We start from the raw sequence: 24,849 nt of genomic DNA on the forward strand, positions 1-24,849 counted from the left end.
AGGAGCAGAGCCTTACGTGGTTCACCAGGGCAGGGCCACTCAGGTCACTGGGTTATGACGCTGTATGTGGAGGCGGAGTCAGAGCGGAAAAATGGCAGCACCCTCTGCTGCCGCTCGCCACTGGGGCCTGCTGGGTCCCCTCTAACCGCCCACTCCCTCGCTGGTCTATCTGTGCACAAATGCACGACCACAGTCAAATCTCGGCCCTGCTCCCTCGCTGGTTCCCCAAGGGAGCTCACTGGGTTGCTCACTAGGTCCACCCATTACAACCCTGCGTCTGGGTTCCGAGCGCCTGAATCCATCTGACCAAGTTTTCCTATGCAACCCCGCTCCGCCAGCTGCTGGTTTCACCCCTCTTACTGGTCAGGCTGAAGAATTTGTTGTTATCAGACTTCCAAGAAGTCAATTTTCTGTGTTTTGGCTGTGTTTTCTGTTGCTAATATTTAGTTGACTCTAAACTTGGTTGTGTGAGAAAGCAAGACGTCTCCACCTATGCCTCCTTAACCCATCTTAAAATAGCCTAAAGGACCCATAAAACCTGTGGTCCCTACTACACATCTTACCTTTATTAATTCATCTCTGACTTCTCCCTTGATCACTCCAGTCACATGATTCCTCATTTGTTCAACATCAAGTACACTTCAACCTCAATATCTTTGCAATTAATTTTTTCTGCCTAATATGCTTTGTTTTCAGAAACAGTGTGAAAAATGCCAGCACTTACACAGGCAAGAAAAAAATGAAGGATGGGAAGTTTACAGCAAGAGTCAGCAAACTTTTTCTGAATGGGCCGAGTAGTAAATATTTCAGACTTTGTGCACCACATATTCTCAGTCACAATTACTCAACTAAGCCATTATAGTGAAAAAGCAGTCAGACAATATGTAAAGGAATGAACATGGTTGTGACCCAGTAAAGCTTTATTTATTTACAAACAGAGATGTGCATTGAGACATAGTTTGCCAATCCCTGGTTAGAGGGAAAATGGTGAGGTCAGCTTTTGACTTGCTACTTTCAAGGTGCCTCAAGGAGCATCAAGTAGAGCTATTTGAGAAGCAACTGAACATGCAATTCTGAAGTTCAGAAGAGATGCGTAGAACAGACTTATAGGTTTGAGATTGCAACCCATAACAATATTTAAGATTGCCCAAGGTGTTTGTACAATAAAAGAAAATGTCCTATCAGAACCCAGAATAAAACCAACTCTTGAAGAACAAAGATAGAATGAATAATCAGCATGAAACTAAGAAGGAACATTCTAAACAAGCCAAAAAATACAAAAACAAAACTAGAACTAAGTAAAGTGCCAGAAGTTGAATATTTCAAGCAGGAAAGAGTGACAAGAGACTTAAATGTTTCAAAGAGATTGAGATAAGACTAGAATTAAAAATTATATACTGGATTTAGTAAGAAAGAGAAGTTGCTGGTAGCCTTTGCAAAAGAAACATCAGTGGGAAGGAAGAAAGAAGCTAAACTTCAGTAAAGAGTAAGTATAGAGGATGGATGAAAAAGATGAAGGGGGTAATAAGTACAAATTGGCAGTTATAAATATAACCATAGGAATGCAATGTACAGCTTAGGGAATACAGTCAATAATACTATAATAAATATGTATGGTGTCAGATGAGTACTAGAAATATAGGGGTGATCAATTCATAAATTACATAAATGTTTAATCATATTGTATACCTGAAATTAATAACATTTTATGTCAACTGTACTTTAAAAATAAAAATATTTTTAAAAGATTAAGAAGTATAGAAATGAGAGTAGGAGAATTATTCTGAGACATGTGGATGTGAAAGGGAAGAGAGAAGTCAAATGACAGCTGAAGAATGGCAAGGACTTATTTTGATCTATGAAGAAAAGGAGCACATATTTCTTTCCACTAAACTGGAAATACCATCATGTGAGGAGGTCATGGGTATCTTATTTATCACCATATCCCTCCCACTTAGCACAGGCATCAATACACTTGTTGAGTGACTGAGTATTTTTTATAGCAATAGTAAAGGAAAGGGGCTAAAAGACAAAGAGAGTTTTAAGATATAGAACAGAGAAAAGATAATCAGTGAAGACGGTAGCTCCTAAAGGCTACAAAGGGCATAACTGGAGTATAAGAGGAAGAACTGGCTTTACAAAGACTGGGGGACACCTCTTCCTGGTACAAAAAGAGAAGAAAAGAATGGATGAATACAGATTAAGGTAAATATAGGTAAATCCAAGCAAGAAGCTGAAAAGTTTTCTTCTTTAAAAAATTTTTTCCACTTACAGTTTACATGCAATATTATTTTGTATTAGTCTCACTGTACAGCATAGTAATTAGGAAAAAAACTGCAGAATGTTACTAACCTGGAGCCCAGCTTACTAACTATCCTGTAATGCATGAAATGATCCTGCACAAAGAACTTCCTACCCCCAAAAGTGAAAATGAGAAACACTGAGCTGAAGAGTTCTTATAGATTAGCTCCATCACAAGGTTAAAGTCTACATAGGGACTCTCTTATAACAAGAAAAAATGTGGGGGGGTAGGGATTTGGGGTACAGGGATGGGGACAGGGAGACACACATAAACTCCTATTTCTACATTCTGTCTTAGAAGCCTTCAGCTGCAGAATCTGCTTGTTGGTTAAGGAGTTATGTTTGGGATGTATAGTCATTCATAGCTATACCACTTGCCACTAGAAACATGTTTACAATGTACATTTTATGCATATGGATGGAAGCTAAATACAAAGATATACAGAACATCATAAGGTTTAAAACATTAAATATATGCTGCTATTAAATAAATCCAGAGACCTAACAATACATTTTTATACCCAAAAACTTTTTATAAGTTTTTTCCTGTGAAAGTATAAACCAGTATTGATCGTTAAATACAATCCTTAGGGAGGACAGAGGGAGCAGGTAGGCAAAGGGGGGGGGGGGAATGGGCACATCTATAATAGTGTAAACAATAAAATAAAGAAAAAATACAATGCTTATGTGGCATCTTGCTCTTTTTAACTCATGGCATTTCAAATAATCCAAGTGTAAACAACATTGATTATTTTTAACCTATACATGTATATTTTAAAAGCAATAATTGCATTTTATCTTACACTTTTGAGAAATGTTTGACCTGAGGATAAGTGCTATAAAGAGTAGAGTAAAATGTTTGCTCACCTTGACAACTCCATCAAAGCCAGGAATTGTGTTAACCTTTGCTTTCTTAGCTAATAATTTGCTTTCAATCTTGTCTCCCATGGCTTGAATAGCATGTGTGTCAGGTCCAATGAAAATGACATCTTCTGCAGCCTGTGGAGAAGTAAAAATAGATATTTATCACAAAAACATTATGGTACTTGATATGGAGTCACAATTTTATAAAAAGAAAAACCCATATATAACCTCACTAATTATTTACATACCAAAACAACTTGAGAGTAAGCATTGGAGCCAACACATTAAACATTAAAATATATAACACCGCATTGCAAATAGTAAATATGCACAAAGATATATGAAACAAAGTTCAGGTCAAAGAAAAATAAAACTAGCCCTGACTGATGTTACTCAGTGGGTTGGGCATCATCCTGCAGACCAAAAGATTGCTGGCTTAACTCCCAATCAGGTCCATACTTGGAGGCATGTGAGAGGCAACCAACAGATGTTTCTCTCACATATCAATGTTTCTTTCCCTCTTTCCCCCTTTCTTCCCCACCCCTCTAAAAATAAATAAATAAAATCTTTTTTAAAAAGAAAAGTAATAAGAATTATTGCTTAATATTAACAGATTTCTTTGGAAAAGCAACTTCTATGGTGTTATATTTGTATACAGTATCCTGCCACCCATTCTAAATAGAAAGTTTACTTTTTAAAATGCCTTATAACTCTTTGTTTCTCAATATTCTGCAGCACAGTGCCTAGTTCAACACAAATATCCACTTTTTATTTAATAAACTCTGTGCAAGGCTCTGAGCTAAATGCAGGAGATAAATATGAATAGCACAGGATATCATCTAATTCAAGGAATTATGAACAGATCACCAATATCTCAGAGAAATACACAAATAAAGTATAAAATGTCTATATCCTGGTTACTACAAGACAGAAGTCAATACAGTGAGAATTTACCAGGTGGAATTGTGGTTTCAGTAAAAACTGCTCTGTATAAATTACACTTAGTCCCCAGTAATGGATCCATCTCTCTGGGTTTAACTTATAATAAAATGCTAATGAGGCAAAAAAAAAACAATTACAAATGAAAAATTACAATATGGGTTTAGAGAAGTAAAGGAGGGGTTTGCTGAGGCAAAAGATGAGGTCATTAGGTAAAGAACTGAGATTATATAAGATGAAGGAAGACCAGACTGTGTGCTGGGCCTCATCAGAGTAAGGTGCCTAACTGTTGATTCTCCCATGACCTTCGGTCAATATAAAGAACAACTAGTGTAGGGGCCCTGGCTGGTGTAGCTCAGTGGATTGAGCATGGACCTGCAAACCAGACAATTGCGGTTCAATTCCCAGTCAGGGCACATTCCTGGGTTGCAGGCCAGTTCCCTGCAGGCCAATTCCCAGCAGGGGACGCACAAAAAGCAACCATACATTGATGTTTCTCTCCCTCTCTCCTTCCCTTTCCCTCTAAAAGATAAATAAATAAAATCTTAAAAAAAAAAAAAAACTAGTGTATTTTACGTGTCATGTTGCATCTATTGCCACTGCTGCTTGAAGGACTTTTGGCTTGGAGATAAGGAGCTTAATTCTCTTGATGAGGAATTATCCTGAGAAGCTACTGCAATGTGTTGCTCAGATTGCTCTCTCAGCCATAATGGCTCAAGAGAATTAAATCCACCCTTAGAAGGAGGTGGAAGTACAATAGGGAATCAACAAAAGAAATATACAAGGAGATAAATGTTTGGGGAATGAGATGACCACTTCAACTTTACACAGGCTGAGTTGAGATGTAAGATAGTTCAGCACCTGTCAGGAGGCAGATAGAGAAGTCTAGAGGTTATAATTCTAATCTGGCAAATGCATTTTTAAAGGCATCAAATATAGGAGGCAATTAAAAGTTGCAGATGAAGTCATTCAGATAAAACGTATACAAAGCCAATGCCTTTAAACTCAGAATGCATTCTTTTTCTCCTGTTCGAAAGCAAGAAAAAACAAAGAGGCATTTTTAGGTTCTGAGATTAAAACATCCTTTCCTTTGTATTATAATGGGGATAATAACCACCTTGCAAGTTTGACTGAAGGACTGAATAAAATAATAATGTAAAACACCAAGCTGAGTGCAAGCAATTGTTAGTTCTTGTCCTCTGTCCTGAAGTCCTGATAAAAAGAGAACACTAGAATAAGACAATGAGGTGCACAGAACCCCAAAATACATTATCGAAATTCAAATAACTACAAATGCCAGTGTCACAAATGGCAGAATGCTAGATAAGAAACTTTCTTTAAAAGGTTTTATATATTTATTTTTAGAGAATGGGGAAGGGAGGGAGAAAGAGAGGGAGAGAAACATTGATATGCGAGAGAGACATCAACCAGTTGCCTCTTGCACACACCCCCAACTGGGAACTTGGCCTGTAACCAAGGCATATGTTCTTACTGGGAATCAGTCTGGTGAGCTTCTGGTTTGTGGGATAATGCCTAACCCACTAAGCCACACCAGTCCGGGCAAGAAACCTTTTCAGCCATAACAAATGCCTCATCAAATGTTTCTGTCATTGTAATAGTAGAACCTCTTCTTTAGAAAAATCTTATGAAAAAAAAAACCCAAATGTAAAACATATGAAAAGTGGAGCTGCTCTATAAATGGAAAAGTGGTGGTAGGCCTACATCTCCACATACTCTATGTCTTCATCTTGGATAAGTTAGTCATTTTAGACCATAGCAATAATCATATTCATTTCTTTTTATCCCAAACCTACAACACACTAAACACTAAGTCAAAAGAAAATAATCATGTTTAACTATCAATTGTCTTTGCATATTCTCATTTTACCTTCTAAAATGGACATATTTTTATTATAAACATTATTTTAAATACCACTATGCCAGGCAGATGTAATCAAGTAATCAAAATACCTACACTGACAACAAGTTGAAGAAATAACATAAATGAGAACACCAAAATACATTATGACTATACAGTAAAAATTCTGATTAACAAGAAGTCAATGACCAGGAATTACTGATTTACCAGATTTTCCTCATGCATGTTAACTGGAAAAAATTACCTCCTAATGAAAAATTACCAGGAAATTAGCTCACATAAAGTATTTAGTGATTCTTCTTTGTCCATCGAACACAATAGAAAAATAGCCAGTAGTAAGCCAAGTGACTACTTGAATTGATGTTTCAATGAACTAACCTTTATATCAATGTGTTAGTAGTACTCCCTGAGTTAGCCTTTAAATGTAATTAAAGCAAAATTAGAAAGCAGTGTCCTATCTCCTAATTTCCATAATTCTTTGACCAAAAAAGCAAGGATAAGGTCAGAGTAAGACAGTATGGTAATGGCAAAGTGATGGAGCATGTTTCAAAAGTCCCAAGTCCTTGAACAAATTAATTTGTGTGATTTAGAACTTAAGGCCAGGATCTATCCACCCATAACTTTTTGACATACTTCTGTTAATTCTGTATCTTTTGTCATCCATTTAATTATTCATTTCCCTTAGGTAGTAATGAGTCTTTTAGGCATGTCATAAAAATAAAATTTACTTCTAAAAATATGCTTTATAACCCTGGATGGTGTAGCTCAGTGGATTGAGCACGGGCCTGCAAACTAAAGGGTCACCAGTTTGATTCCCAGTCAGGGCACATGCCTGGGTTGGGGCTGGGTACCCGGTAGGAGGCATGTAGGAGGCAACCTCACACTGATGTTTCTCTAGCTCTCTTCCCCTCTCTCTAAAATAAATAAATAAAATCTTTAAAAAATAAAAAAATATGCTTTTCAAGAAGTCATAAATTTACCATGAATAATAAATATAATACTCGAATGTAGATGATTATCTTACAGTCATGAAAAAAGTGAACATTTTTTCATTATCTATGAAAAACCATTATCTGCAATAGCGGTACATACAGAAAAGAATTACAAAAAGCTGAAATCATTGCTGTAAGATTTCTTTCATTTTCTAAATTCTGTGATTTTATGATTTTGATCTAATTTGACAGAAAAATGAGGAAAAGGGTTGGCTTTGAGCAGTATGTTAGGGAAATAATGAGATTTAATTTACAATAGTGTTTATGTTACAAATGAAGGACAGAAGTAACCTTCATCTATAAAAATGAAATATATAATACATATTGTTAGAAATACTGAAAAGTAAATTGCTATATTATGAACTTAAGATTTTTTTTAAGTATACACTTTTGGCTTACAAAAAATTAATACTTGGAAAACCATATAATCAGGCTCAAAGAGGGGCGACATAGCCTTGGAAAACCTGCTGAATTGCCCAAAGGACCCACATTCTAACTTTAATGTATTCCATGCTAAAAGAAAAAAAAGGGCTTCTGGTAGAAAAGGTCAATTCAAGAACTGGTGCAGCATGTGATATTAAAAACCTGAATCCAAGAGAAACCTTTCAAAATAGTTATCTCAAAAGCACATACTTACAGCCCTGGCTGGTGTAGCTCAGTAGATTGAGCATAGGCCTGCAAACCAGAGGAACGCAGTTCAATTCCCAGACATGGCATTGAAAAAAAAGCACATAGTTGCAGATAGAAAGAGCTACCCACTGAATATGGTCATAATATGAACATCAAAAAAGAACAATAGAGAGATCACAAGATTAATTCATCTTTTCAAGACCTCAGAATACATCTTTTCCTGCTATCTCTATCTCTGTTGAACATCTTGGACATGTTAAGACTGATTTCAAAACATATATACCTCTTCTAGGAATTTTGGCAAAGATAGAGGCACAGGTAGAAACCCTTCACTTTCTTGCACAACTAAAAGGAAAATAACAACCAATCTAAATCAACAAACAACCAGAAGTGCCACAAAAACAAACTGCATGGAACTCCGACAACCAAGCAACTAGAGAAAAAATCAACTACAACAACCAGACCTACTAGAAAGGTAGCAAACCACACCAGCCAAGCTAGCTCAGAAAAACTTCAGCAAGGCAGCAGACCAAGCAGGCAGGACTGACTTAAGGGGAAACTGAGACTCAGAGTTCACAATGGCCTATGGCGGTTGCCACAGTGGGAGAAACTTCCAGTCTCACATAAGAGTCTACCGGAAAGTGTGCTAGAGAGAGCAGGCAAGCTTCACTGTTCCCTCTCTGGCCCCTCCCCCACAGGCAGCACCCCAGGGCAGCAAGGAGGGTTACCCTGCCCAGGTGAACCTAAGGCCCTGCCACCTTACAACTTATCAGGTGCAATGAGATAAAGAAATATGGTCCACCCTGGCTGGTGTAGCTCAGTGGATTGAGCGTGGGCCTGTGAACCAGACAATCGCGGTTCAATTCCCAGTCAGGGCACATGCCTGGGTTGCAGGCCGGTTCCCTGCAGGCCAGTTCCCAGCAGGGGATGCACGAAAGGCAACCATACATTGATGTTTCTCTCCCTCTCTCCTTCCCTTTCCCTCTAAAGATAAATAAATAAAATATTTTTTAAAAAAAAGAAATATGGTCCAAATGAATGAACAGAGCAGAAAGAGAACTAAGCAATGCCAAGATAGCCAACCTATCTGATGGAGAATTTAAAGTCCTGGTAATCAAAATGCTCACAGATATGATTGAGCTTGGTAGAAAAATGAAATAAAGCAAAATACTCAGGGAACCAACAGTGACAGGAAGGAAACCAGGACTCAAAGCAACAATTTGGAACAAAAAGGTAAAATAAATATCCAACCAGAACAGAATGAAGAAACAAGAATTTAAAAAAGTAAAGAGAGTCTTACAAACCACTAAGACAAGCTGAAACATTCCAATATCCAAACTATAGGGGTACCAGAAAGAGAAGAACAAGAGCAAGAAACTGAAAACTTATTTGAACAAATAATGAAGGAAAACTTCCCCAATCTAGCCAAGGAAATAGACTTCTAAAAAGTCATCCAGGAAGCCCAGAGAGTCCCAAAGAAGTGGAACCCAAAAAGAAACACATCAAGGCACATCATCAAGTTACCCAAGATTAAAGATAAAAAGGAAATCCTAAAAGAAGCAAGAGGAACAGAGAGTTGCCTATAAAGGTGTGCCCATAAGACTATCAGCTGATTTCCTAAAAGAAACCTTGCAGGCAAGAAGGAGCTGGAAAGAAGTATTCAACGTCATGAAAGGCACAGACCTACATCCAAGATGACTCTATCCAGCAAAGCTATCATTTGGAATGGAAGGGCAGATAAAGTGCTTCTCCCATAAGGTCAAGCGTAAGGAGTTCTTCATCACCAAACCATTATTATATGAAATATTAAAGGGACTTATCTAAGGAAAGGAAGATGATCAAAAATATGAATAGTAAAATGACAACAAACGCACAACTATCAACAAATGAATCTCAAAGAAAAGAAAAACAACAAAAACAAAATACAAGCAAACGAGAACAGGAACAAAATCAGAGAAATGGACATCACATGGAGGGATTTCAGTGGAAAGTGGGGAGGGAGGAATGAGGGAAGAAGAACCTCTGTACCTCTGAACCTCTAAACCTGTCTATTTCATGCCTTTGTAGGCATGAAATAGACAGGGAAAGATAAAAATGGTATAGGAAACAGAGAACTCAAAGAACTTATATGTACAACCCATGGACATGAACTAAGGTGTGGGAAATGCTGGAGGGTTGCAGAGGCAGGCAGAAGGGGGATACAAGGGGAAAAACTTGGGAAACTGTAATAGCATAATCACTAAAAATACTTAAAAAACATATATACCTCTTTTAAAAACAACATAGAGGGGAACTAATTTCACAAATAAAAAACTAAGCAAAATATTAGTATCAAGATAAAATGCCACACAATGTTTTTATAAGAATAAAATGAGGACTAAAATAACATCCACAGAGAAAAAAAAGCACAAGAAAAAGACATGCCAATACAACAGATCAAGACTTCTACCTATTTTAAAACAAGCTAAAATTATATAAAACATGAAATAATATAAATCAGAATTAGAAATGTTTAGAAGTGAAGTGACAGGCTTTAGGATCGAATTAGAAACAAGAAAGAAAATTATTTCAGAAATGAAGACTAAACTAGAGGAATGTAAGGGTCAGTAAAGAAAACAAATAATGCCTTAACAAGAAACAGAAACTCATAGGAGAAAACTTTTTTAAAATTTTGATATAAAAAAATATGAAGAGATTTTTAACACATGCTAGAGAAAATGAAAAATACTAAAGATACAAGAAAAGGCCATCCTTCATATGAATGAGTCTGAAAAAAACAAAAGCAAAAAAATACTAAAAATAATTCAAGAATACTTTCTTAAAATTGAAAATACATATCTCAAAAGTATACTATAGTATACCTAAGAAATTCAACCCAGAATGATCAACACCATGATACATTCTAGCAATATTATTTAAGAAAAAGGGGGGAGCAAGAATATGTGACTTACACAAAAGAAAAGTTTAAAATATCACCAGATCTTGACAGCAATAATTCATGCCAAAAAAATTGAGTAATGTACTCCATTTACTAAGACATTTAAGAAAAGAGAATATGAACCAAAGATTTTAAATCCAATACTGACTTCCAAGCCAGAGAAAGCCAGAGAAAATCCAAAACTGACTTCCAAGCCAGAGAAAGCCAGAGAAAACATAAGAAGCAAACTCATGACTTCTTAATGAAGAATTTAATAGAACAGGTTTGCAAACTACATTCTGCAGGACAAATCTAACTGCTACCTGTTTCTGTATAGTCTACAATCTAAGAATGATTTTTACATTTTAAATAGTTGGGAAAAATCTTTTAAGAATACTATATTATGATATATAAAAATTATAGAAAACTAAAAAATAGTTTTATTAAGTGACAGTCATGCTCATTAGTTTACATGTTTTTTGACTGCTTTCTTACTACCAGGCTACAATTGAGTACTTAACAAGAGATCATATGGCCTACAAAGCCAAACATATTTGCTATATGGACTTTTACAGAAAAGTTTGTCCACTCCTATACTACAGAATGAGCTTCAGGAAACCAAAATGACCAAAGAGATCAACAGAAAGGGTCTATAGTTTCTTGTAGAACTAAAAATAAATGAAGGTTAAGGAGAAAATACCGTACATAACAACTATATTTTCTGACAATATATAGTATAACTATTTCTAAGTGAAGAAAAGAAATGAAGCCCTAGCTGGTGTAACTCAGTGGATATAGCGCAGGCCTGCAAATCAAAGGATCGCGGTTCGATTCCCAGTCAGGGCACATGCCTGGGTTGCAGGCTGCTTCCCTGCAGGCCAGTTTCCAGCAGGGGACACACGAAAGGCAACCATACACTGATGTTTCTCTCCCTCTCTCCTTCCCTGCTAAAGATAAATACACAAACAAACAAACAAATAAATAAAGTCTTTAAAAAAAAGAAAAGAAATGATGTGCAAAACATTAATATTTTCAGTAATCATATTGGTATTGATATTGTTATTACAGGCCTGCTGTGTGTGTAGTATGACTAGGCATCACATACTAAGTAGTGACAAGTCGGTATTCCAAACATGCAATAATGAAGCTACAGAGGTAACAAAAAAGAGGTTAAGTTCTGCCATCTCATATTTTTATTTAAAATATCACTATGAACACAGAAGTTGTTTTTATCTCACATAAAAATATACACTGTATTTAATTATATTTTATATTAAATATATACTATATATTAGAAATATACACATTATTAATATAGCATGTTAATTATATATTAAATTTGTATTATATATTTTATTTGGAGTTGAGATTAGCATTACATCAAATATACACAGTTTCAATATATTGACATTACATATTGTTAATATAACATAGCTAATACAACACACATTATATGTAATAAACATATATAACATAAAACATTTTTAAAAACCTGTTAGTCCATATATTTTATTTCCTAGCCCCACAAACTAAGAAGACCTAGAAACAATGACCACCAGCAGCAATGACCGTGCCTGGTACCCTGACTGTGGTCTCTGAATACCATTAAAACAAATCACTGTATCTTGAAAAGACAGCTGATTAAAGGCTTGAAGCAGGAAATGTAAAACTGAGCCTAGAATAACTTGTCAGACCAGGAAGCAAGGAAACTATAAAAGATTATGAGGGTCAGGTCAAAAAGACTATGAGCCAATATAGGTCCCAGTGGCCAAAGAGGGACAACTTGAGCTTCATTAATAATTTTCACAGATGTAAACCTACAAAATATGTTTTGTAAATGAAGGTATTTTGCACATGAAATAGGTTTTGTTATAAAGACATAAATTTATGTCTTCATAATGATATATTTTTTTTAAAAACTACATTTTGAGCTAACTCAAAAAATAGAAAATAAAGGTAAAGGAACATGTGTTTTTCTTGCTCTTTCTAAATGAATTGTACCACAAGGAAACCAAACAAATATATTCCAATTAATGAAAAAGATTTCAAAATTAAAATATCATTTTGCAATCCAATGAAGTTCTAGACATAGGCAGTAAGGATCAAAAGCTGCTTAAATTTTATCAAGGTCTAACAAGATATTACATGACTCCTACATACAGTGTAGGCCAAAGGGATCAGAACCTGAGTTTGATCCCATCTCTGAATCCAGGTACCAATATGTAGAAAATACCAAGAATGGAGGAAAACACTGAGTTGCATCATGATTATAAAATCAGCTAAGTCAAGACTGAGGAAAACTATAGGTCAAATGGCCAAACATTCTTCAACAGATAAACTATAAGAAATGGAAGGTATGTGAGAACATATGGATTAAGAGAAATTTGAAAGACATCAAAGTTGAAAATAAAACAAATGAACGAGACAAATCATAATGTTCAGGGATACACATTTAGACAATAAAATTTTTAAATGCAAGAAAATAACTACTATAAACGTCAAAATTGTGGATACCTATAAAGATCAAAGGTTAGGATAAAGTAGATCGTATAGAAGGCCATCTAGGATTCAAGGCAAATGTCTAATATCTACATGTATATAATGATTACAAGATCATTCATGTTAAGTAATCCACACATTTGTTTGGTGTCATTTTTCCCATAACTGTCTTTTATCTTACAATAAAAAAATTTTAAACGATTTCAGATAGCTAGCAGCTTTTGGAATGAAGCTAACACCTGGACCACTAGCAGCTAGAGCAGTACCCACAGCCAGTGCAGTGTTTCTCAGACTAGTTTGCCTTCTTGGCTTTTTAAAAATAAAATAATGAAATGAAATGAAATAGTGCATTCTCAGTTTGACTGGGATGCTTCAGCAGACCATTATTTTGTACAAAGGGCAGCATGATGAAATGGTAACAATTACTGCCACTATAGGATGAGGTGGAAAATGTAAAGAGCAAAAACATCAGCTTCACTGGGTTGGACATGGAGTCCCATGACAGGATCTGGACTCTATAGCATCACTACTTCCAAAATACCCAAATTTTGCTCTTTGTATGAGGTGGGCTCATGAGGATAGTGGCAGAGGGATTGATAAAGGAGTCCCACCTTACTAACGGTTCTTTTCGCAAAGAAAAAGGATCTTCCTGATACCAGGAGCACTGCTGAAATCACAGAAGAACTGGAACTGCATTCTCTGAGCAATAGAAACCAGGCAATGAGGTCACCTACACCAGCAGTGAAGGATGGCTGTGTAAAGGATGAGCTTGCTGTCCAATCCACAATGAAACCAAATGCCAACACAGAGAACTCATCCTCCACCTACTTCTTCCTCTCCCTCTCACTACTTCCATTTATCTCACCAGTGGCAAACTGTGCTAAGTTTCTGGTCACAATGTATTACTACACTATGCTGTAAACATGGCAGACCCAACTTGCAAACAGATTTCTTATTCAATGTAAATAATTTAGTTTCCAAGGACACCATTTTTAATACTTCTATGCAACAGCACTCAGGCTTTTTTTTTAAGTTAAAAACAAAGAAACCACTCAGTTTTGTGTGAGGAAGAAATTTTAGGCAAGTTGGCACTTACACTCCAAAGACTTACTGTGCAAGAAGGTAAGGTTCCTCCTGTCAGCTTTTTGAAATACTTTTTGAAACCTATTTTGGTAGTTCGTTTTAATCAGCACTCAATGTACTTCTCACAATAATCACTAAAAAATAAATGATGAAGAGTATCTGGCCTTCCAAGCAAGATGGTAGCATTGGTAAACACCACATCCTTCCACAACCACATCAAAATTATAACCAAATTACTTAACAACTATCATACAAAACCACTTGAAATCGGACTGAGTAGAAGTTCTATGACTAGGGTATTAAAGAAAAAGCCACATTGAGACTGGTAGGAGGGGCAGAAAGGGTGTTGGTCCCACACCCACATGTGGCCGATAAAAAGTGAGAGGGAAACATGCAGAGGACTCCCCTGAGGAGGGATTCCAGCCCCACACCAGGTCCCCCAACCAAGGGTTTCAGTGTCAAGAAAAGAAGACCCCATTACTTCTGGCCATGAAAACCAGAGGGTATTATAGCTGACTGAGAAGAAGGACTTCTGCAGTTTCAAGCAGTTCCTCTTAAAGGAGCATACAAATAGGCTTAAAAGGGCATGCAAATGGACTCACTCTCTCTGAGCTCCAGTGCTGGGGCGGCAGCTTGAAAGGCACCAAAGACTTACAGGGAGGAATTGAATTATTTGGCATTAGAGCAAGAGCTTGGGGGTGGGGGCCAGCTTTCACCCAGACAGAACTGGTGGCAGAGGCCATACTTTTGTTGATGAGCCCTCCCCACACAAAGCAGACAGATGAGAACAATATCTGAGACTCCACCTGCCTAGCTCACACTGTTTGCCCTGCCCTGGTGATTCCCTGAGGCCCTACTACACCCAACTTTCAAGCCCACCCAAGCTATTTCCAGTGGCTTTTCCATACAAATACACTGTCTTGGCTCATGCTTCATATTTCCCTAAAATCTTTAGACAAGCAGCATTCAGCCTAGGCATGACCTGGACCTCTCCCTATGTGGCTCCAGGCATGGCACTAGCATCAACCAGCCTTGGTTCACAGCTTGGTCTCACCTGGGCACCCCCAGAACCAGCACAAGTAACAGCTGCTGCAGATCACTTTGTAGAGCCTACTGGGTGCCCCCAGGAAAAACACAGGCAGTAGCTGACTTTGGTCTGTACCTCACTGGTGATCCAAGAGCCAGCACACCTAGTAGACATCTTCAGACCATATCAAAGCATCATGACCCAATCACCTCCACAAGTGACACACTAAATAGAAGGACTAAGTGGACACTAGAGCCCCAATGAAGTACTGCATGTTGCCTTGTATAATGCTCATTTTTTGCCCAAATTTTTGAAAGAAAAAAAAGGGTATGCATTATACATTAGTACCTGAAATACCTTATATCTATTCTTGTGTTTTGTAATTACATGTTACATAAAATTTCTTGTACCATAATATGTTCAAAAATAAATGTTAAAATTAATGTAAAACACAAGTATCTAAATACAAATGAATTAAAAAATTTAAACAAAAGATTTTTTTCCTGAAAGTTTGGGCCAAATATGTGGATGCGCATATACATGGCAAAATGCAGGAAGTCCTGCTCTATGGTGTGGGCTATGCTGACTCTTCATGGTGATCAGAGGTCACCAGTCAGTGGTCAAACCCAGTCCTTACAGCTGATAGGCCTGGGGGTAAATCCCTCCCATTGACATACCAACAGAAATCAAGGCTTAATTAAAATATGACAGTGCACACAGCCCACACCAAGGGTGCACCTCAAATCCCCACCCTTGATCCCTTGGGGGATCAAGGAAGCTGTGTCATGGGACCCTACAGGACAACTACATTAGGCCACTCTGCCAAGCCCAGAAGATGTTGCAGCTCTACGTGGTACATAGAAATAAACACAGAGAGGTTGTCAAAATGAAGAGACAAAGAAACATGGCCCAAATGAAAGAACAGATCAAAGTTCCAGAAAAAGAACTAAAGAAAATGGAGACAAGCAATCTATTAAATGCAGAGTTCAAAACAGTAGTTGTAAGGATGCTCAACAAACTTAGTGAATACATCAACAGCATCAAAAATGACCAGTCAGAAATGAAGGATGCACTAACTGAAATGAAGAACAATTTACAGAGAATCAAGAGTAGAGTAGATGAAACCAAGAATCATATCAGTGATTTGTAATATAAGGAAGCAAAAAACACCCAATCACATCTCTGTTGGGTCATTTTGGTTTCCTGAAGCTCATCAAAACATCCTGTTGATCTCTTTGGTCATTTTGGTTTCCTGAAGCTCATTCTGTAGTATAGGAGTGGACAAACTTTTTCTGTAAAAGTCCATATAGCAAATATGTTTGGCTTTGTAGGCCATATGATCTCTTGTTAAGTACTCAATTGTAGCCTGGTAGTAAGAAACACCCAATCAGAACAGGAAGAAAAAAGAATAAAAAAAGGAGGATAGTGTAAGGAGCCTCTAGGACAACTTCATGTATACTACCATTTGCATCATGGGGGTGCCAAAAAGAAAAGAGAGAGAGAAGGAATTTGGGAAAATAATGACAGAAAACTTGCCTAACTTGGTGAAGGAAATGGACATACAAGTCTAGAGAGCACAGAAAGTCCCAAGCAAGATTACCCCAAAGGGGCCCACACCAAGACACATCTTAATTAAAATGGCAAAGGTTAAATACAAAGAGAAAATCTTAAAAGCAACAAGAAAAAAATCAAGGGAGTTCCCATAAGACTGTCAGCTGATTTCTCAATGGAAATTTTATAGGCTAGAAGGGATTGGCAAGAAATATTCAAAGTGATGGAAAGGATCCACAACCAATACTACTCTACCTAGGAAAGCTATCATTTAGGATAGATAAAGAGCTTCCCAGACAAGAAAAAGCTAAAGCAGTTCATCACCACCAAACCAGTATTGTATAAAATATTAAAGGGTCTTCTTTAAGAAGATCAAAACTATGAACAATAAAATGACAACACATACATATCTACCAAAAATTAAATGTATAAATAAGTAAACAAGCAGAGCAGAAACAGATTCATATAGACATAGAACAATTTTGAGAGTTACCAGGTGATAGGAGGGTTGGCAGGATGGGTGAAAAGGTAACAGATTAAGAAGCACAAATTGCCATAGTGGGGTGTGCAGCAGCATCCTGCACACCGAAAGATTGTGGTTTGACATAACTAGATTGTGGGTTCTATAACTGGTCGGGGTGCGTGCAGGAGGCAATAAAAAGATGTTTCTCACATCCATGTTGGTTTGTTTCTGTTTCTCTCTCTCTCTCTCCCCTTCCTCTCTTTTTCTCTCTCTCACAGTTCCTCTCTCTCTAAAATCAATAAATGTATCGAGTGAGGATTTTTTTAAAAAGTACAAAGTGGTTGTTACAGAATAGTCATGGGAATGTAAAGTACAGCATAAGGAATATAGTCAATTATATTCTAATAACTATTCATGGTGTCAGATGAGTGCAAAATTTATCAGGATGATGGCTTAGTAAGTTATGTAATGTCCAATCAGTAGGGTGTGTACCTCATCTATAATTTAAAAAGTAAAAATAATTTAAAATGAAAAAAAAAGAATATCTGCATGTTGAAATGAGAATACCTGAATGTTCAAAAGATAACATACAAATGACAGTAACATTCCTAGTGTGGTAATGAGTAAATACCACATTTGGCTGGATCTTTATCCCAGATGAGGTACAAGGTATAGGGGTTAGCACATCCACCACTACTGTTTGACATTCTACTGGAGGTCTCAGGCTGTGCAGCGTGACTATGCACAATTAGAGAAAACTGAAGTACAAATCCTGATTCATTTTCCTCAAGACTGACTGTGGGGCATCCATAAAGGGAGGAGGAGAATAACCCAATAAGAGAGTACCATCAGCCTCCAACCCCCTAAATTTACAGGAGTCATTTCTTTAAGAGCTAGTCAGCTCATTGTAAAGTAAGAACCCAATTTATGGGACTCATTAGAAAAAGAACATTAAGGAATTTGACTGTTATGGAGGATGGGTAGTGAGATAGGGGACAGATTTTATTTTTAAATTATAAACTTATAAAACATAGTTTTTTCATTTGTTTGGGAAGCTAGTTGCAAGGTCAGTTGAAATCTAATGATACACAAACTATTTTTTAAATATTTTTAAGAGATTTTAATTTATTTATCTTTAGAGGGGAAGGCCTGCAACCCAGGCATGTGCCCTGACTGGGAACTGAACTGAGATCCTCTGGTTTGTAGGCCTATGCTCAATCCACTGAGCTATACCAGCCAAGGCCGATACACAAACTATTTAACTTATGGTACATTCTGTATATACAGTCACTGAGTTTAACCTAAGGAATCTGTGTCCTTCTTTTTTAATATTACCAATATCTGGATTTCATTCAGTCTAATGTATACTTTGTATTAAGTTTCTACTTGGCACAATATACTCAAGTACTATTATTACTTCCAGATGATAGCCAGGTCCAATATTTAGTTAGAAAAATAAAGTAGAGGTAACTTTCCCAGTTGTAACCATTGGCAGAAGTCAGGTTTTCTAATTGAGGAATACAGATCAATATAAAACCTTGTTTTTCATGCAGAAGGAGTGAACACTGCAGCAAGAGAATACTTTGTATATCTAATATTTGGTCATAAAATGATTTTCATTTCTATTTTCCAGCTGTTACTATGTCAAAATATGGTTAATTTCTCTCATTAAATGTTTTGGATTTCTGAGATATTTAGGGCAAAGAAGAAGATTGGGGTATACACCAATTTAATAAATAAACATTTAAATAAATAAACCATAAATGTTTGAATACCTGCAGTTTTGGGATAAGGTTTTCATGCTTATTCAAAATTCTAGTTACTATATTCTATATTAAATTTAGAAATGTCCTTTCTATTTTAGAAGGTTAAGGTTTGTTAGTGTTCACCATTTTTCTAGTGCATATCTGATTCCTTCATTTCCCTGTAATTAACACTAACACATATTTCCACCTCTATTTCAATTTCTAATTGATTGTAAAGAAGAACGAGGGTGTGCAATAAGCTTCAAGATACAGATACTAAAAACAGATGAGTTAACATAAACCTGTGTGGGCTGTTAAGTGGGTTTTTTTTCCTTTGGGAAATGTAGATGCAATAACATGTCCAGCTGAAAAATTCATTCTAGTTCCTAGTGTTTAGAATGCAAATGAAATATCCGTTTTTTTCTGTGTTTGTAGGTGTTATCAAAGAAAACAGAAAGAAGTTTCTATGATTAGTTCCACAGATTTTCTTTATCCCATAAAATCTTAGATTGCTTGCACTGCTCAGAATCAAAGAAAAGCAATATAGAGGATCCTCAAAGAAAATGAACTCAATAACATTTTTTGCAATAACACTAAGAAAATTTGAGTTAAATAATAAGTCAGGCTTTGGGATGAATTTTAGCCTCTCTCCTATAAAGAAATTCTAGTTTTAATAGCACATATAGGGGGAATAGGATTGTTTTTAATTAGTAGTTATAAAAAACATACCTTGCCAAAGTTGTGTTCCATTTTTCCTATCAGTAGAACATTTTTTAAAATACTTTGGCAAAATATTGATAATCAGTTCAATGACACTAAAATTTTGGGGGTGAAATTGTTAAAGTTATCACTCAGCTACCTGGCATTTTCAAGAAGTTTATTTTTGCTTTATATTACAACAGTAATAACACTTTAACTTAAAATGTGGGTACAAATTTTAAAGTTTTTCTTTTAGATGTATCTTTTAAGAGAATGAAGTAAGAAACTTCAAATTTAAATTTGGTATATATTGCTAAAATTCTCCTTATATAAACTTGTCATAGGAATTGTTTAGTGACAAAGTTATTTCTTTCTTTTTTACTTCATATAAAACTTTAATATTCCTACTATTATGGATATTAAAAATGAGTTTCTTTCATTTCTCCCTGATTCAATTATTTTTATTGTTTATGAATATGGAAATTAATTGGTACTTTTGGATTGAAAACAAAATTTTTCTAGTTCAATTTTGAAATACACCTTATAACAACTATGAAATGAGATGAACAATTTTATAGATTAAGTTAAAATTTTTAAGATTTAATAATACTTAAATTAGAATAAAGGGATATTAATGTAGATATCTGATGACTCATTTTTTTGTTCATTCCTGTCTATTAATATTTACTACTAGTAGTGAATGAGAATAGTAAGCTGATAAACTGGTGAGAAAGGCTAGAGATCATTTGTTTAGTCCAAATATTAGATATTAAATTTAATTTTAAAACTTTTAAAATGGATCCAGGAAAATATCTGATTATGTATTTTTATATTGCCTTTGAAAATATTTATAAATTTATTTTTTAATTTACTACAAGTAGAAGTCTTTCCAAACCCCCTGTTTAATTTACTGCTTCCTGGAACACATTAAGTTTTCTATACCACCACTGGATGGAATTAAGAGTCATATGATTTGAATAAAGCAGGCTCTACCTCCAGTTGGGAAATTCTTTTTTGTTACCACACCCAATTGCTGTGCTCTAGTACAGCCTACATTATAAAGCTTATTTCAAATACTTAATGGAATGCTAAAAAAGCAGAGGCCATGATTTTCAATTAATTGCTTTGAGCAACTGAGTAATTCCTCATACTACTCAAGACTAGTTTAACCTGTCAACCTGCTACTTTCACCCTTATTTTGGTTATTAATAAGGTTGCAATGAAATGATCTTGACAATAAGATGTAGTAGAATGACCCAATATCTCTAAGTGGGAAACATTTTTTAAAGCTTGCCGGGCATTAAAGAACAAGGAATGTAATAGTACTAATAATAAAAACAACATTTACTTACTTATTTATCACTATTTACAAGGCAATGTATTAAGGCTTACTTTATACTAAAAAATCATTTTATAGATAAACATTTCAGCCATTAGGTTCTAGTTTTTTACAAAGTTAGAGGATCTTCATTTTATTCTAGAATTATACAGTAACATCTTATTTTATACAAAATTTTCAATTATAAGTTTTTTATATTACACCTGCAAAAAATAGAGCAGCAGAACCAGCAGAACATAAATAATCATCTCTACTTAGCATGTCAGTAAAATTAGGATCTGAGAGATTAATTCATTCACCCACAGTTCCTAAATAAGTAGAACAACAGAAACAAGACTAAGACCTAAACCAGTGCTTTTTTCTGAGACTCTGATGTCTCCTCATGTTGGGAACCTTACACCTGGCTTCTAGCTAAAAACACTGCATTGATTACAGGAACCTGTGCGCTCCACGAGCCAATCGGCTACAGGTACATGAGGTGTGCATGCGCTCCACAAGCCAATCAGCTACAGGCACATGAGGTGTCCACGAGTACCAGTTGCACCCAAGTAATCAATAAGTGGGCCCTTCTTTGTCTCAAGCTAGCCAATAGCAAGCAACCTAATCTCCTTCCTCTCCCTCCCCCCCTATATATATACCCAGTTTGGAAAAATAAAGTTTGCAGCTTGATCAGAATCTTTTGTCTTGCTGCCATTCTTCGCGCCTTTTGTCCCCCCAACTCATTTGTTCTAGGTAGGTGGTCGAGCCCCAGTTGACTGCTACGCGGGCCGGAGCAAGTGGCACCCAACGTGGGGGCCCCGATAGCTGCCGGAACAAAGCGCCGTCCCCGCCGGTGACTTCCCCCGCACAGATTGGATCGCCGCGACTACTCGACCGCGAGACAGATCCAGGAGCCCCTCCCCTCGACGGCGAACTCGGCCAGGTAAGGCCCCCAATCATGGGACAAGCATGTTCACAAAATGATATTTTTATAAGTCAATTAAAGCAAACTCTCAAGGTACGAGGAACTCGAGTTAAGAAAAAGGATTTAGTTTTATTTTTTGACTTTATATTCAAAATGTGCCCCTGGTTCCCCCAAGAGGGGACGATTGACCCGCAGTGTTGGAACCGGGTCGGAGATTACCTTAATGACTATTATCGAGTCTCTGGCCCCGAGACCGTCCCTATCACCGCCTTCAGTTATTTTAATCTTATTAAAGAAATCTTAGTCACTCATGGGCATTCTCCGGATGTCCAGAGCCTCTGTAAAGAGGGACAAGAAGTTCTAAAAAATCAATCCTGGTCCCCCTCGAGGGCCCCTTCAGCCCAAAATCTCTGTAAAGAGGGACAAGAAATTTCAAAGAATCAATCTCGGCCCCCTTCGAGGGCCCCCTCAATTTCTATTAACATAGAGGAAGAGATTAAAAAAAACCCTAACCCTTCCCATAATTCCTCAAATAACCATGTCGACCAATTAAACCCAGCAGAAGAGGCCGAACTCGAAAAAGAGGCAGCTTCTTACAATAACCTTGACTGGCCTCCTCTCTCTTCTGCCCCCTTACTTAAAGATCTCCCAGCTTTTCGGCCGCCCCCCTATGCACCCTCAAACCTACCGCTGCGGCCACCCATATTCTAGCCCCCATTCTAAACAACCCCGAGCCACCAACAATCCACCAAAAACCCCTTCTTCAAAAAACCTCCATTCAAGAAGCCTTAATTCTCATTCGAGAAATCAAGGCCGTGGCTAAAGAATTCACTGACTTGACCGTATCCACCCCCACTGAATTACTAGCTTTCCCCAAACCGCGGGGAGTAGACCTAGATACCCAGACTGCTGACATTTTAATAGCCACACATCAAGCTCTTAACATATCTAACCCTCACCTAGCCGAGGATTGCTGGTTATGTATGAGCCTAGGCACCCCCATGCCTTTAGCTATTCCTGTCAATATATCCACCCTTAATAAATCACAGCTACAATGTAACCCTAGTTTACCTCTTAGGGTCCAACCTACAATATTCCCACCCTCCCTGTGCTTACAAGGCATAGCTCAAAATAATAGCTTCGACATTCCCGTCGGCTTTATAGAATTTACTAGTTGTAGCAGCATAACCAATTATAGTAACCCCCTTTGCCCAGGTCATGGACAAATTCTCGTTTGTGGAAACAACTTGGCCTTTTCAGCCTTGCCCGCTAACTGGACTGGGCTATGTGTCTTGGCTACCTCACTACCAGATATAGATGTTCTCCCCAGAGACGAGCCCGTCCCCATTCCCAGCTTAGACCATATTGTGGGGCGACAAAAAAGAGCATTAACATTCATACCCTTATTAGTTGGATTAGGCGTCTCTGGAGCAGTTGCCACAGGGACTGCAGGATTGGGAGTCGCAGTCCATTCATACACAAAGCTCTCTAAACAACTAATTGATGATGTCCAGGCTCTGTCCAGTACCATTAGTGACATCCAAGACCAAGTATACTCCCTAGCAGAAGTTGTCCTTCAAAACAGACAAGGTCTAGATTTACTTACTGCAGAACAGGGAGGTATCTGTTTGGCTTTACAGGAACACTGCTGCTTCTATGCCAACAAACCGGGCATCGTCCGAGACAAGATAAAACAGTTACAAGAAGACTTAGAAAAAAGAAGAAAGGAACTTTCCGAACACCCCCTTTGGGGTGGACTCAACGGAATTCTCCCCTATCTCCTTTCCCTCTTAGGACCTTTAGTTTCTATCACCCTCATCCTCTCCTTTGCCCCTGGATTCTTAGACGTATAACCAACTTAGTCAAAGACCAACTTAACAGTGTACTAGGAAGACCTATTCAGGTGCACTATCAACAATTAGAAATGCTGGAACATGGAGTGGACTCTGAGCCGTACAGCCGCTGGGGTGCTAGCCCACGATTCCTGCCAGGTTCCCCTCCTGCGGGAGCAGCATAACCCTCGAAGATATGCTTCACAGCCAAGTAGCTGTGATAGACACCGCTGGGTGCAAGGCAAAGCACTGCAAGGAGAGGCCTGTACATACGGCCACTTCGAGTCTCCTGAGAGGTAAGCTGACTTGCAAAGAGGTTGGTACCCAACTCCTCTCCTCCCAAAAGGTACCCTAAAGCTCAGAATGGGCCCAGGAGGAGTCAGGCCTCTGCCTCCCCCAGCCGGTTAAAGTCTACCCTATCTACATTCTCCTCGCTCTCAAAGTAATAAAAAGGGGAGGAGATGTTGGAAACCTTACACCTGGCTTCTAGCTAAAAACACTGCATTGATTACAGGAACCTGTGCACTCCACGAGCCAATCGGCTACAGGTACATGAGGTGTGCATGCGCTCCACAAGCCAATCAGCTACAGGCACATGAGGTGTCCACGAGTACCAGTTGCACCCAAGTAATCAATAAGCGGGCCCTTCTTTGTCTCAAGCTAGCCAATAGCAAGCAACCTAATCTCCTTCCTCTCCCTCCCCCCCTATATATATATATATACCCAGTTCGGAAAAATAAAGTTTGCAGCTTGATCAGAATCTTTTGTCTTGCTGCCATTCTTCGCGCCTCTTGTCCCCCCAACTCATTTGTTCTAGGTAGGTGGTCGAGCCCCAGTTGACTTCTCCGCAGGCCGGAGCATCCTCATACCAATTCCACATGCTTCTGAATAGGTTCAGATGGCCCAGTGCTTATTCAACAAGTCAAAGACCAGGTGCTGACTACTGGGAAGTGATCATATATCAGGTTTGCCTGGCACAGTTATAGGACTCACCTATGACCCCAGCACCTATCCTTTCAATTCTCAGAAGCATGCTGGTGTGGACAGATATGGTTTCTGCACACAAAGAGTTTATAATCTAGTAGAACAAACAATACATATCCAATAAGAAAGACAATACGTGGTAGAGAATGGTAAATTCATTAAAAGACAAGAAAACTCGGGCACTTGATGTGAAGAATGAGG

The 24,849-nt window shown here is 37.5% G+C and overlaps 1 protein-coding gene across 1 annotated transcript in view; it reads right to left on the bottom strand.

The window, feature by feature from the left end:
- PCCA (propionyl-CoA carboxylase subunit alpha) overlaps positions 1-24,849 on the bottom strand; it is a 526,460-nt gene that overhangs the window by 383,283 nt on the left and 118,328 nt on the right. Inside the window, exon 7 of the mRNA XM_037143368.2 lies at positions 3,169-3,300. Within this exon, the coding sequence (XP_036999263.2) occupies positions 3,169-3,300 (132 nt within the window). The remainder of the gene's footprint in view (positions 1-3,168; positions 3,301-24,849) is intronic.

Source organism: Artibeus jamaicensis, unplaced genomic scaffold (genome assembly GCF_021234435.1).
Source record: "Artibeus jamaicensis isolate MK-2021 breed Jamaican fruit bat unplaced genomic scaffold, CSHL_Jam_final contig_1819, whole genome shotgun sequence".
Classification (NCBI taxonomy): Eukaryota; Metazoa; Chordata; class Mammalia; order Chiroptera; family Phyllostomidae; genus Artibeus; species Artibeus jamaicensis.